This window comes from Aplidium turbinatum, chromosome 11 (genome assembly GCF_918807975.1).
Source record: "Aplidium turbinatum chromosome 11, kaAplTurb1.1, whole genome shotgun sequence".
Classification (NCBI taxonomy): Eukaryota; Metazoa; Chordata; class Ascidiacea; order Aplousobranchia; family Polyclinidae; genus Aplidium; species Aplidium turbinatum.
The window spans coordinates 23963460-23975511 of record NC_137482.1 but is presented as its reverse complement, the minus strand read 5'-3'; the positions used below and the strand labels follow the sequence as shown (position 1 = coordinate 23975511).

At 37.5% G+C, this 12052-nt stretch overlaps 1 protein-coding gene across 1 annotated transcript; it reads right to left on the bottom strand.

Annotated features, from left to right (window-relative positions):
• Positions 1-2469: 2469 nt before the first annotated feature.
• Positions 2470-11253, bottom strand: LOC145779418 (protein YIPF6-like). The gene is made up of 6 exons (XM_082591004.1): positions 11059-11253; positions 10593-10671; positions 10152-10205; positions 8135-8255; positions 4374-4534; positions 2470-2900 (listed from the first exon to the last, which is right to left on the bottom strand). The coding sequence occupies exons 1-6, from the start codon at positions 11185-11187 to the stop codon at positions 2788-2790; spliced, it is 657 nt and encodes a 218-aa protein (XP_082447130.1). The 5' UTR covers positions 11188-11253; the 3' UTR covers positions 2470-2787.
• Positions 11254-12052: the final 799 nt, after the last annotated feature.

Sequence of the window (12052 nt, the reverse complement as noted above, 5' to 3'; positions counted from 1 at the left end):
TCTTCAATATTGTAAACATCAGTCCACTCTCATTATTGTTAATTTTGTCGAGAAGTTTCCAACCCGCAAGTATCCTTGCCGTTAGGTACTGCTCTGCTAGTGCAATTATCTATTTGTGACACATCGATGCCAGCAATTTAATCTGTAATTTCAAGAACAAAACTGTTCTGTAGGCCTATTGAAGTTTAAATCTGTGAATGTGTCTCTGGATATTGAGCCTCAGTATAAGGACAGTAAGGAACAAGCGCTGCTGAAGTTTGAAACTCTTGACTACCTTTAAGAAGATGAAATCAAGGAACGGGAAGCGGGAAGCTGGCGAGTTCTTAATCCTGATCTGACTTGGGCGCTTCAAATACGACGTAAAATGAACAAAACGGTTTGCATTCTTCAAGATGTGGCCTACAATGTACAGTAGGGTTGTTTAAAAAAACATTTTTTTGTCGAATTTCAGTGGGGACCCCCTGGAATTGTTAGGTTGCATCTAAAAACCCACAAACCAAATCTGAGCACGTTTGGTTCAGTATTAACCGTGCAACGTCAATTTGAAAATTTAGATTTTGATTAAAATTTTCGAAATTTTTTTACCCCCCCCCCCTGAAAAAAAAATTTTTTTTCAACTTTTTTTGCATTGCCTGCAATGAAATAGCTGTAAATAAACCTGTTCACTGTTTAAAAGCGAGTAGTCATGGTATAAATGTCACATTTTAACAATAGTTGTGAGGTTGTTTTATGCGAAAATGGCTTTTTTGCATGTTTTCATGAACTTCGGATAGGTTCTGAATGTTGATACAATTGTGTGAATATTAACTGCACTATTTTTTGATCTTTGACATCACAGATCATTGTGAGTTGTCTCTTTCTTGTATTACATTATGTCGAACTTCAAGTCTTGTATGTAACTGATAAGCTGTAGTCAACTAATCTTTTTGATTTTCTCATTTAGAGATTATTCTAGAACAAAAATTTGTGAAAATTAATGCAGCCAAAACATCATTTAATGCATTACTTGAGATCTTATGGCAATCAGCAGCTGCTATGACTTGTGGCAGTTTAGTTATCTGTCTTGGCACTTCTAAGGAAACAGATTGTGGTTTCGCCGGGATGTTGGGTGTACCTTCCCAATCTTCTCTGCTCACACAGCTTGAACTGGCATCAGTATCACTGTTGCTTAGGAAATCAAGGTCAGTCTCCACAGAATTTAACACTTCCATCTCCTTCACCGATTTGTTTTTCATTCCCAGTTCAACTTCTTCTGCTCTTCTTTTCCGTAGAAGGCGTTGTTCCAATGCGTTAGCTTTGCATCCAAATGTAGACTTTCGCTGGCCTTGTTGATCTTTCACGAAAGCATAGTCTTCTTCATTAAGTTTTTCTTTAATATTTGCTTTTGCTATATCAAAAAGGGTATCCAAATCAGCGTCAAACTGTTCTTTTCTCGTATTACCTTGTTTGGGATGTTTACGAGCCTGTGCTCGTTCCACAGTTTGATTGTTTTCTTGGTCTGAAAATAGGAATATTCAGGTGTGGATCCTCCAGAGATCTTTTTCCACAGGAATTCCATCTCACTGCATGTAGTGGCCACAGCATCCTGTCTTGGCTTTATCTGAATTTTCAAATAGAAAAGAAACCTTTGTAAAACAGCTCTTTTTGTTGGCAATTGTAACTGAGAGAATGGTTGATCTTTGGGCTTTCCGATTAAAAATACTTCCACATCTTTTGAACGTGTGGAATGCATGGCAGCAGGTAAACAAATTTGCAGAATTACAGCAATGTACACTTGTACAGTAGGCTAATTATGCAATCAGGAACAAACTCTAACTATCACTTTTCACAAATTTTTGTTCTAGAATAATCTCTAAATGAGAAAATCAAAAAGATTAGTTGACTACAGCTTATCAGTTACATACAAGACTTGAAGTTCGACATAATGTAATACAAGAAAGAGACAACTCACAATGATCTGTGATGTCAAAGATCAAAAAATAGTGCAGTTAATATTCACACAATTGTATCAACATTCAGAACTTATCCGAAGTTCATGAAAACATGCAAAAAAGCCATTTTTCGCATAAAACAACCTCACAACTATTGTTAAAATGTGACATTTATACCATGACTACTCGCTTTTAAACTGTGAACAGGTTTATTTACAACTACTCCATTGCAGGCAATGCAAAAAAAGTTGAAAAAAAATTTTTTTTCAGGGGGGTGGGTAAAAAAAATTTCGAAAATTTTAATCAAAATCTAAATTTTCAAATTGACGTTGCATGGTTAATACTGAACCAAACGTGCTCAGATTTGGTTTGTGGGTCTTTTAGATGCAATCTAACAATTCCAGGGGGTCCCCACTGAAATTCGACAAAAAAATGTTTTTTTGAACAACCCTAATGTACAGACCTGATATATTCATTGTAATATAGACCTTCCCTGAGCAGCAAAGAATATGAGGAAGGATACAACAGGGTCAAGCGATACAGTAACACAACTATCATAAGCACGTATTCAATAAAATAAACTATGATCATCATTCCTTTGATGCTTTAAAACATACAATACACAACAGTCGTTAACGGCAAAGAAACTCCAAGCCAGAATCGTAAAACCGTCGAAAGCATCGTATGGGTAGCGAAGAATATACATCTGCCATCTCCGTGATGTACTTCTCACAATCGCAAGAACACCCATAAACTGGTTTATGAAATGAATTAAGTTCCAAATTCAAACATTCTCATAAATATATTTGTAAGTCGCACAAATTTTGAAACAGTCGCCACGAGTTGGAATTTGACTTCAGGTGTACGTAACAACCATCCAACCAAGAATGAAGTAAAAAAGACATATTGGAAACACTGCCAGAGCTTTCCTTCCTTTAGGTTGACTTTCGCCGAGAAATGCAATGGAAGCTGAAAAGAAAAAACAGGGTGAGCAGAAAAAGAAACAACAACAAAACGTGCAGGTTCAGCACAATACAAGAAACTGTTGTAGAACTAAAACAAGTCCTGCTATGTGGTTGCTTCTACAAGATATGAAACAGAGCTGCTACAACGAGACCTACAAAAACGTTTTTTAACATCAGATTGCAGATTGTTTACATCGAATTACCAATTAAATTTTACTAAAATTCAAAGACAAAACTTTGTCACAAAATGTTTTATGAAATATCTTCCTTTCAACATTAATGATCTAAATGAATGTACAGTAGGAAGCATCATTTCCTCCTCATTTTAGAAATTCAACTTGTGCCATTGAAAAATGATGACCATTCCAGGTCAGATTTAACTAAAAAAAATATGGGAGTCACCGGATCCCACCAACCATCACCTCCTCACCCCCTTAAATGTGGTTTAGTAAAATCGCTATAACTTAAACACCAAACAAAAAAATTGTTTGGTAGCCTACTAACTTTTTGTAAATACTGGATTTAGTTCAAATATGCGCATGTTTTTGGAAGTGTTGATGGCTAGTGTGGAGGCTACACCAGCATGATTAGCCAAACACAATGCTCGCTGTTCTATAATGAGTAGTGATTAGTGCTGACGCCAGGAAGATCGCTCCTTCTCAACTATGCATATTCTAGGCGATAGTTAGTTTAGTTTTCTTTCCACAAAGATAAGAATTCAATTGACTGACAAAAGCAGCGGTTGAGAACTATGTGGCATGAATTAGTGGTGCGGCATTGACGAGCCCAGCCTCATGGGCGAAACACGTGTCTATCACTGTCAATTCTTGCTACACTCGACTGCCGAGAAACAAATCTGAATTTATCAATGTAGTGTGGGGCTTGCTATTTTTTTAACTTTGAAACTTTAAACACAAAATTAGAGGTAATCGAAAGTTGAGAACGTTTGTAGCATTGGAGCTTCGTGTGTTCTGTGCCATTCTAGTGCTGAAAATATGAAACAAAATTATGAAAACTACTGGGTGGCACTTAACATACCCACGAGACTTAGTGCATGGTTAAATAGCACGATGAACTTGCGTATGACGCTTAGCCAAATGTAGCAAACCTTGGCACGTTAGTTGCACTGTGAGGCGCAATAGTGTAATAGCAACAACCGGCAAGCCAAACACAATAAAAATATGAAAACAATTTTGCGTGCCACAATGAGCAGTCAGTCGATTTCTTGTGTCCCCTCCAGTACGGCCAACAGATGATCGTCTTCTTGTGATAACTATAAACTTCTATGTTAAATACAGAGATAAACCTTCTCCACAAAGGAAAGATATTACTTGGTGGGTCTACACATAATGAAGGTTTCATTTAAATCGCTTGACTATTAATAAAATTCGAAAAAAAAACTTGCAAATGTAAATCTTGTGTAACAAAACAATTGCCCGCGATAGAATAAAGAATGATTTCTTAAACTTGCACTTACCGTATATTGACCAGCCGTAAGCTGCAAGAGTTATCAGTAGTCGAATGACGACGGTAATAACTGACAGCTTCGCCACATGAACGATCACCCAAGACAGCACCATAGCAGCTACCAGCGGAAACATGCAGTAACCAAGGACGCACACACTTTGAAAGAAAGATCTGAAGTTTCGAAATACAGAGTTGTGTTAATTAAACTGCGCAATAAACCAACACGGTTAGAATCAAAAACTAGTCTAACTTCACACTTGCAATCGATGGTGATGCACCGAAAGCAACATCTTGGCCGGAAACTGAATGTTCCCTTGTTCCGGCTAGAGCAGTGGTTCTTGAACCTGGAGGCGTAGCGATTCTCCAAGAGGGGTGCGGAGGTGGTCGGCTGTTGCTCTAGCATTCTACTATATTGTACAAGTCGTGAACAAAAATGTTGGTAACACCTTTTACCTTGTGTCACGATTATTGACAGGTGATTTGACCTAGTTTTCGCTGACCTAACAATTGATTTGACCTAACAGGTGATTTGACCTAACAATCGCTGTTTGCGACGTTCTTTTGCGTTAAAGTGACTTTTCTGCACTTACAAGTGTGAATGAAGACACAAGCTCGGAACAAACGTAACTGTGAACCTGACAGACGATGTATGTACTTAGAATCTATTTGAATAAGAACCTAAGTACTGATGATCCATAACAAGGGTGAACAAGCTGTGAAGGGTTTTGGAGACTAGTAACTGCATTCGATGCAGGCTACAATTTATGTACTTTCAGTTTTATAACTTGAACGAAAAAAGGGGGCACAAAGTTTCACAAGTGACGTCAAGGGGAGTGCAGACCAAAAGTTTAAGAATCTCTGGGCTGGAGAATTGCAACTCTGGCCGGAGATTCCGTCCTTGGTCATATTTACATTATATAATCAAATATAGTTATTACTCTCTATCATTTCTACAGCCTGTTTCACCCATCAGCGGTACACGACAACTGGGCGAGACAAAGTGGGCGATACCCACTTGGGCGAGACCAGGTGGGCGACGAGACAAGTGGGCAACGGACCAAGTGGGCGACGAGTCAAGTGGGCGACGAGTCAAGTGGGCGACGAGCCAAGTGGGCGACGGACCAAGTGGGCGACGAGCCAAGTGGGCGACGGCCAAAGTGGGCGACGGAAGCGAAAGTTTAGCCGTTCGGAAAAAAAATATGACTTTTAATTTTTACTTTAAAATACAATGATTGATTTGTGGAAGGGAGGCAATGAGAGTTCTCACGCTGAGTTTCACGAAGCATTGGAAGCAACATTTTCATTATTTTTTGTAGTCTAGTAATAGCGCTTGCTGTTTGATGTTAATTTGCATTGTGACATCATCTTGACACATTATTTTGCAATTTGCGGCGTCAGGGTTTATCGTGAAGCTTAAGACTCTTAAGAGAAACCTCTCAGAAAAGAGACAAACAAATGGCCAAAGAGTAGTTGAAGTCAGTTATGAACGCTCCCTAACCGTTATCAAAGCTTGTCAGTATAAAATATTACTTTTAATTTTTACTTTAAAATACAATGGTTGGTTTGTGGAAGGGAGGCATTCACGAAGCACTGGAAGCAATATTTTCATTATTTTTTGTAGTGTAGTAATAGCGCTTGCTGTTTGATGTTAATTTGCATTGTGACATCATCTTGACACATTATTTTGCAATTTGTGGGGTCAGGGTTTATCGTGAAGCTTAAGAGAAACCTCTCAGAAAAGAGACAAACGAATGGTCATAGAGTGGTTTAAGTCAGTTATGAACGCTCCCTAACCGTTATCGAAGCTTGTCAGTATGAAATATGACTTTTAATTTTTACTTTAAAATACAATGGTTGATTTGTGGAAGGGAGGCAATGAGAGTTCTCACGCTGAGTTTCACGAAGCATTGGAAGCAACATTTTCATTATTTTTTGTAGTCTAGTAATAGCGCTTGCTGTTTGATGTTAATTTGCATTGTGACATCATCTTGACACATTATTTTGCAACACACAATCCAGTCTCTGAATATTATAAACATTTGCGGTAGGTCACTAGGTCAGCCAGTGCTGAGATCTTAACTACTAAGTAGCTGGTTTGGCAGGTACAATGGTACATGCATTAGACATTGGAATGTTTGTAGTGATTTTCAAGCGAAACAGAAGTTTTTGTTAGTTGTTCGAGTGTGTTATTGTTTAAAATACATGTAAAAACTTACATACGAATCATTAACTACGGAGATTAGCATAACTTTGATGCTCTAAAAATAAAGTCATATTTTTCAATTTTTAGGTCATAAACAAAATGGCCCTAGTAATGACCGTCAGTCACAATGTGTTCTGTAAACTGCTGATGCGGCTACGCAGCGTCTAGACTAGAGCATTCGGATTAAAAATATCAGTTGACTTTTAAGTGCCCAAGTTAAAATTATGACTTATGCCTCTTGAGAAGTCCCACATAGTCTGTGGTGGATCCTGTCCATTAAAGTTTTATAGGTACTTTCACATACAACATTGTAAATGTAAGTTAATATCAAGTCTCTATGAGACATTGGATTTTCCGCGCACATACTATTTATAGCGTCAAGAACACTAATTGTGCGCTGTTTTTCTTTTCCGAAACAAATATAGTCAATTCGGTCAAAATGTCCAAAAAATATATAAATCAACCAATGTATTTTAAAGTAAAAATTAAAAGTCATATTTTATACTGACAAGCTTTGATAACGGTTAGGGAACGTTCAGTATAACTGACTTAAACCACTCTTTGGCCATTCGTTTGTCTCTTTTCTGAGAGGTTTCTCTTAAGAGTCTTAAGCTTCACGATAAACCCTGACGCCGCAAATTGCAAAATAATGTGTCAAGATGATGTCACAATGCAAATAAACATCAAATAGCAAGCGCTATTACTAGACTACAAAAAATAATGAAAATGTTGCTTCCAATGCTTCGTGAAACTCAGCGTGAAAACTCTCATTGCCTCCCTTCCACAAATCAACCATTGTATTTTAAAGTAAAAATTAAAAGTAATATTTTATACTGACAAGCTTTGATAACGGTTAGGGAGCGTTCATAACTGACTTAAACCACTCTTTGGCCATTCGTTTGTCTCTTTTCTGAGAGGTTTCTCTTAAGCTTCACGACAAACCCTGACGCCGCAAATTGCAAAATAATGTGTCAAGATGATGTCACAATGCAAATTAACATCAAACAGCAAGCGCTATTACTAGACTACAAAAAATAATGAAAATGTTGCTTCCAATGCTTCGTGAAACTCAGCGTGAGAACTCTCATTGCCTCCCTTTCACAAATCAATCATTGTATTTTAAAGTAAAAATTAAAAGTCATATTTTTTTTCCGAACGGCTAAACTCTCGCTTCCGTCGCCCACTTTGGCCGTCGCCCACTTGGCTCGTCGCCCACTTGGTCCGTCGCCCACTTGGCTCGTCGCCCACTTGACTCGTCGCCCACTTGACTCGTCGCCCACTTGGTCCGTCGCCCACTTGTCTCGTCGCCCACCTGGTCTCGCCCAAGTGGGTATCGCCCACTTTGTCTCGCCCAGTTGTCGTGTACCGACCCATCAGAAGGTCCTTATTCAAATCGAATCTTTATTTTGCAGGACATTGAGCACTTTTTGTAATATTAATAGCATTTATTGTTTACATTATATAACCAATGTTCCAACCGAGTGGTTGTTGGACGTTGGCACACCACTCTCACCAAGCTGTGAAGTGTGAAGCGGTAACCAATCAAATGTTTTAGACAAGCAACATACATGTGGCCTCCAAGCAGCTGTGAATTCAAGGAAACGATTGCAGCTCCAACCCACACGACGATGAACACTTGTGCAAACTTCGGACCACCTGCTCCCGATTCCACATTGGCATTCGCTGAAACTAAAAAAAATCTTGAATATTAGAAAAAGAAACTACTTAAATGCAAGAGATAAAATCCAATTCTATTGAAGACAATAAAATGACGCATGACATCGATGATTGGATTGACAATCTTCTTGGTTGAAACGATGAGACTTTGCAGCGATAAGCTAAAAGTTCTGCAAAGTGCAATTCAACTTAGGTTAGATTCCAGTTTCTGGTTCAGCGATTAGCTTGAAACTTTGATATAAACCAGAAGCTCCCATAGTTCATCGAGGTTCGAGGTACAATGCCGGAAAACACCACAAAACGTTAGTTCAGTTCGACTTCTTCATGTTCGTTTATGAAGTCTTTTCCCAATATAATGTCAACACAAAGTTTTGGTCCCACTTCGAAGATAATGTTGGAGTGCTCCAACTTGATGATATTCTCACCCAAATGATACAAATCTTTTCTGCAACATCATCATTCATCATCCCACCGTTTTCTCTTTTGTCTTCCTCCAGTTCTCTTCGAATCTCGTTGAGTCCACTTGGGAGTTATTTTATCTTACCTGTTGCCGTCATTCCTACTACACGACCAACCTAATTGCCATGTTTAGTTTCATGCTATTTCACTAAGTCTTGGTATAAATGTTGTTTTTGATAATGTCAATTCGATGTTTTTTTTATTAATCTTCGATATACTTTATGTATATTTGTTTGGACTGCAGCCAAATATCCTGTGTGTTATTCATGACATTCATCCATAAACATACATTTGTTACGAAATAATAGAAATACCGTTGCTATAAAAAAAAAAGTCAAATTGACTAAATCTTCTCTAACTTCGTGATGTCAGCTGCATAGTCAAGTGGTGAGAGCCAAAGTACAGAAATCGAAAGGGCGCCGGTTCGACACCGCTCACGAGCATGCTACAGTGTCTTTGGCAGGACACTTAAAAGCATGCCTGAAGGCGGATGCAAAGATTGGCTTTTTGCCTTCCCAGCCACTTACTCCATATTTTTACCACCAGGTGTAAGTTTAGATGCGACAAAAAATGATATCGAATTCAAAAGAGCTTATCAAAAAATACAATGTAAGCAACAAACGCCATCAAGTTAGTTGGTAGCCCACTAACAAGACGTGAAGGACGTCATAATCTTCTAGTGACGCTCTAGGTGATTGTGTTTATATTCAAGCAACCTAAAAGAAGTGCTCTGCGCATAAAATGGAAAACGCATTACACAAAGGAATTGTTGACTTGCAATTTCTGATACATTTTTGGACCCCTGGATTTACCTGTTGGAACCGAGTTAGTTACTCAAACCAAAATGCAATTTCCTCTATAACATGTTTCTAATTTGGATCTCCATCTACAGTATCAAATTCATACACAGCTGTTAATGTAGTACATATATTCGAGAATACACAAGTCACAATTTAAGAAAATTTTGTTCCTCAAAAATTGCTTCTTCTATTCTACCTATTCAAAACTAGTTTTCGATGATAAATCTCTCATTTTTATTAGACAATATGCTTGTAGTTGGTAAGCTGCTGTCACCTTTCAAGCTAAAGCTGGGCTAAAATTGATTTAACACAATATTTAAACATTCAACCGTTATGCTATGTCAACCAAATATTATGACCTTGAAGCAGCTCATTTTGCAAATGCTACAAACCTGGTCAGACAGAATTTACAGAGCTCCAGCATTGTATTTTTGACATGAGTTTTGACTTAAACATTGGTCACTTGCTGCAAACCAATCAGTTAAATATTATGCACACTTTTAATAATACCTGAAACATATAGCCTACTGAGCAAACTGTTATTCGATCTGAGCCTTCTGAGGAGGCATTACATGTCAAAATGTAACTCACTTTTAAAGACACCAATACAATACAATTTTAGATTACGGTAGTTGAAATTTCCTCTTACCTTGCAACAGAAATGCCATAATGACACACAAGATCAGTGGACCCCATAAATCCCCTGTAACAGAAAGTGATGGTGGCTAAAATCTTGTCATCACAGTTTGCTTGGTCACATAGACACAGATTGAATGAAACTTCACACTTAAACACACTCATTTAAGCCTTCGAGTTGTATAAAATAATCAGAAATTACCCTGTGTGGAATTGCTTAAACGTTAATAATAGAAACAGACAATTCTGTCATTTCACTTTAAAGAATCATTCCAAATACAACATTAAATAATCCGGATTCGATTTGACCGGCGATTCCATCCGGATTAACCGATGACGGTTCTATCAAGCCTAACTCATTTGTACTTCCAGTTTCATCCGGATAAGGTGAAGATCCGGATTAACCGAGTTTTACTGTACCGTATGTACATAATATACAATAGTTATAACTCACAGTCACACAGAAGCACTTTACTTTTTCGAGGAAAAACAATGTGGCCAAACTTTTTTCCCACTGCTTTCAAGTCACGAAGCTGCAAGTAACCATGACAAGTAAGAGACTTACAAGACAATACAAATTTGACACTTCAATGTTTAGTTTCAATTAATCAATGGTATTCTTAACATTGCCAACTGCAAAACCAGGGCTCAATTGAGTATTCAGTACAAACTTCATGCTCAAGTAACATACAAAAAAGATTTCAATTGCAAGATTTTAAAGCTTTTTTAGTGGTCTTGCCAAAAGTATTAGCAGATATGCCTTGCCATAGCAAATCGACATAAGAAAAATATCTTTAAAACACTCATGGAAATGGGAAAAGAAAGCAAACTTATAAAACAGGCTAACTAAAAGTAAATGTAAAAGATATGGTAACAATTAGTTTATATTGTGAACATTACTTATATCGTACAATACATACAATAGTATCCTTGACAGGCTCATCAAGCGTTGATAATTCGTCATCGCTAGTTTCTTCTGCTGGAGTTATATTGTCATCAATGTTTCCCTCAACTGGCACATTGTATGAAACATCTTGAAAATCAGTCATTTTTCAATTCTCAGCTCTTCTTTTTCTATTCTTAATTATTAGTGTACTGTGATGTATTATGCAAGCTAACCCTAGCAAATGAAAAATTTAATTCATTTTTGCGTTACACTTCAGCTAATCTTTTTAACATCAGCCTCTCATTTTGATAGTCCACCTATCATCATGTTTGCCCCAGTGGTTCACTTTAAGATTAAACTCTTGACTAGTTACGAATACAGTAACGACAATACCAAGCACCATTGGATTGGCTATTGGACAAGGTGTGCACTTATTATATGGAATAACTCAGACAACAAAACTTTAACAAATGAAAACTGCACCCAGAATCAGTTTATTTGTCATAAAACACAAACATAAGAATAATGAGATATGCCATGAACTGTTATGTGCCATACCACTCTGTCAATCTCAGTGCTTGTGTAATGCAATAGGGTTCAAAAGCTTTGTAAGTAGCCTAAGAGAAACTGCTAGATTAAGCTTCAAAGAGGTTTTCTTGGTTCGAAGATGGGCAACACTAAAAGGCGGAAATGCAAAAATAACCCAGGCATGAAATGGTGTATTGTCCGCAGAAGTAGCGCTTTAACACCAATGTAGAAAACGCGGAAATACGATCTTGGATTCCTAAACAGGAAAAAGGCGGAAATGCGATTTTTAACAACAACTCAATACCGAATATTTTCTCATGTTGAAATATCATTGAAAGATATTGTTTAGAAGCAATTGTGAGGTCATTAAATACTTTGACTGTTTTAATTCCACAGTTATTGGAGTAAATTTCGAAATAAATGGAATTTATTGAAATATAGGAAAAAGGCGGAAATGCGATTTTTAGCCACAACTCAATACCGAACATTTCTTATGTTGA

Excerpts from the sequence above, each read along its gene's own strand:
- LOC145779418 (XM_082591004.1), bottom strand. The coding sequence starts at position 11,187 with ATGACTGATTTTCAAGATGTTTCATACAATGTGCCAGTTGAGGGAAAC. Across the intron at positions 8,256-10,151 it reads TATGGCATTTCTGTTGCAAG|TTTCAGCGAATGCCAATGTG; the intron begins GTAAGAGGAAAT and ends GATTTTTTTTAG. Across the intron at positions 4,535-8,134 it reads CAGCTGCTTGGAGGCCACAT|ATCTTTCTTTCAAAGTGTGT; the intron begins GTATGTTGCTTG and ends TCGAAACTTCAG.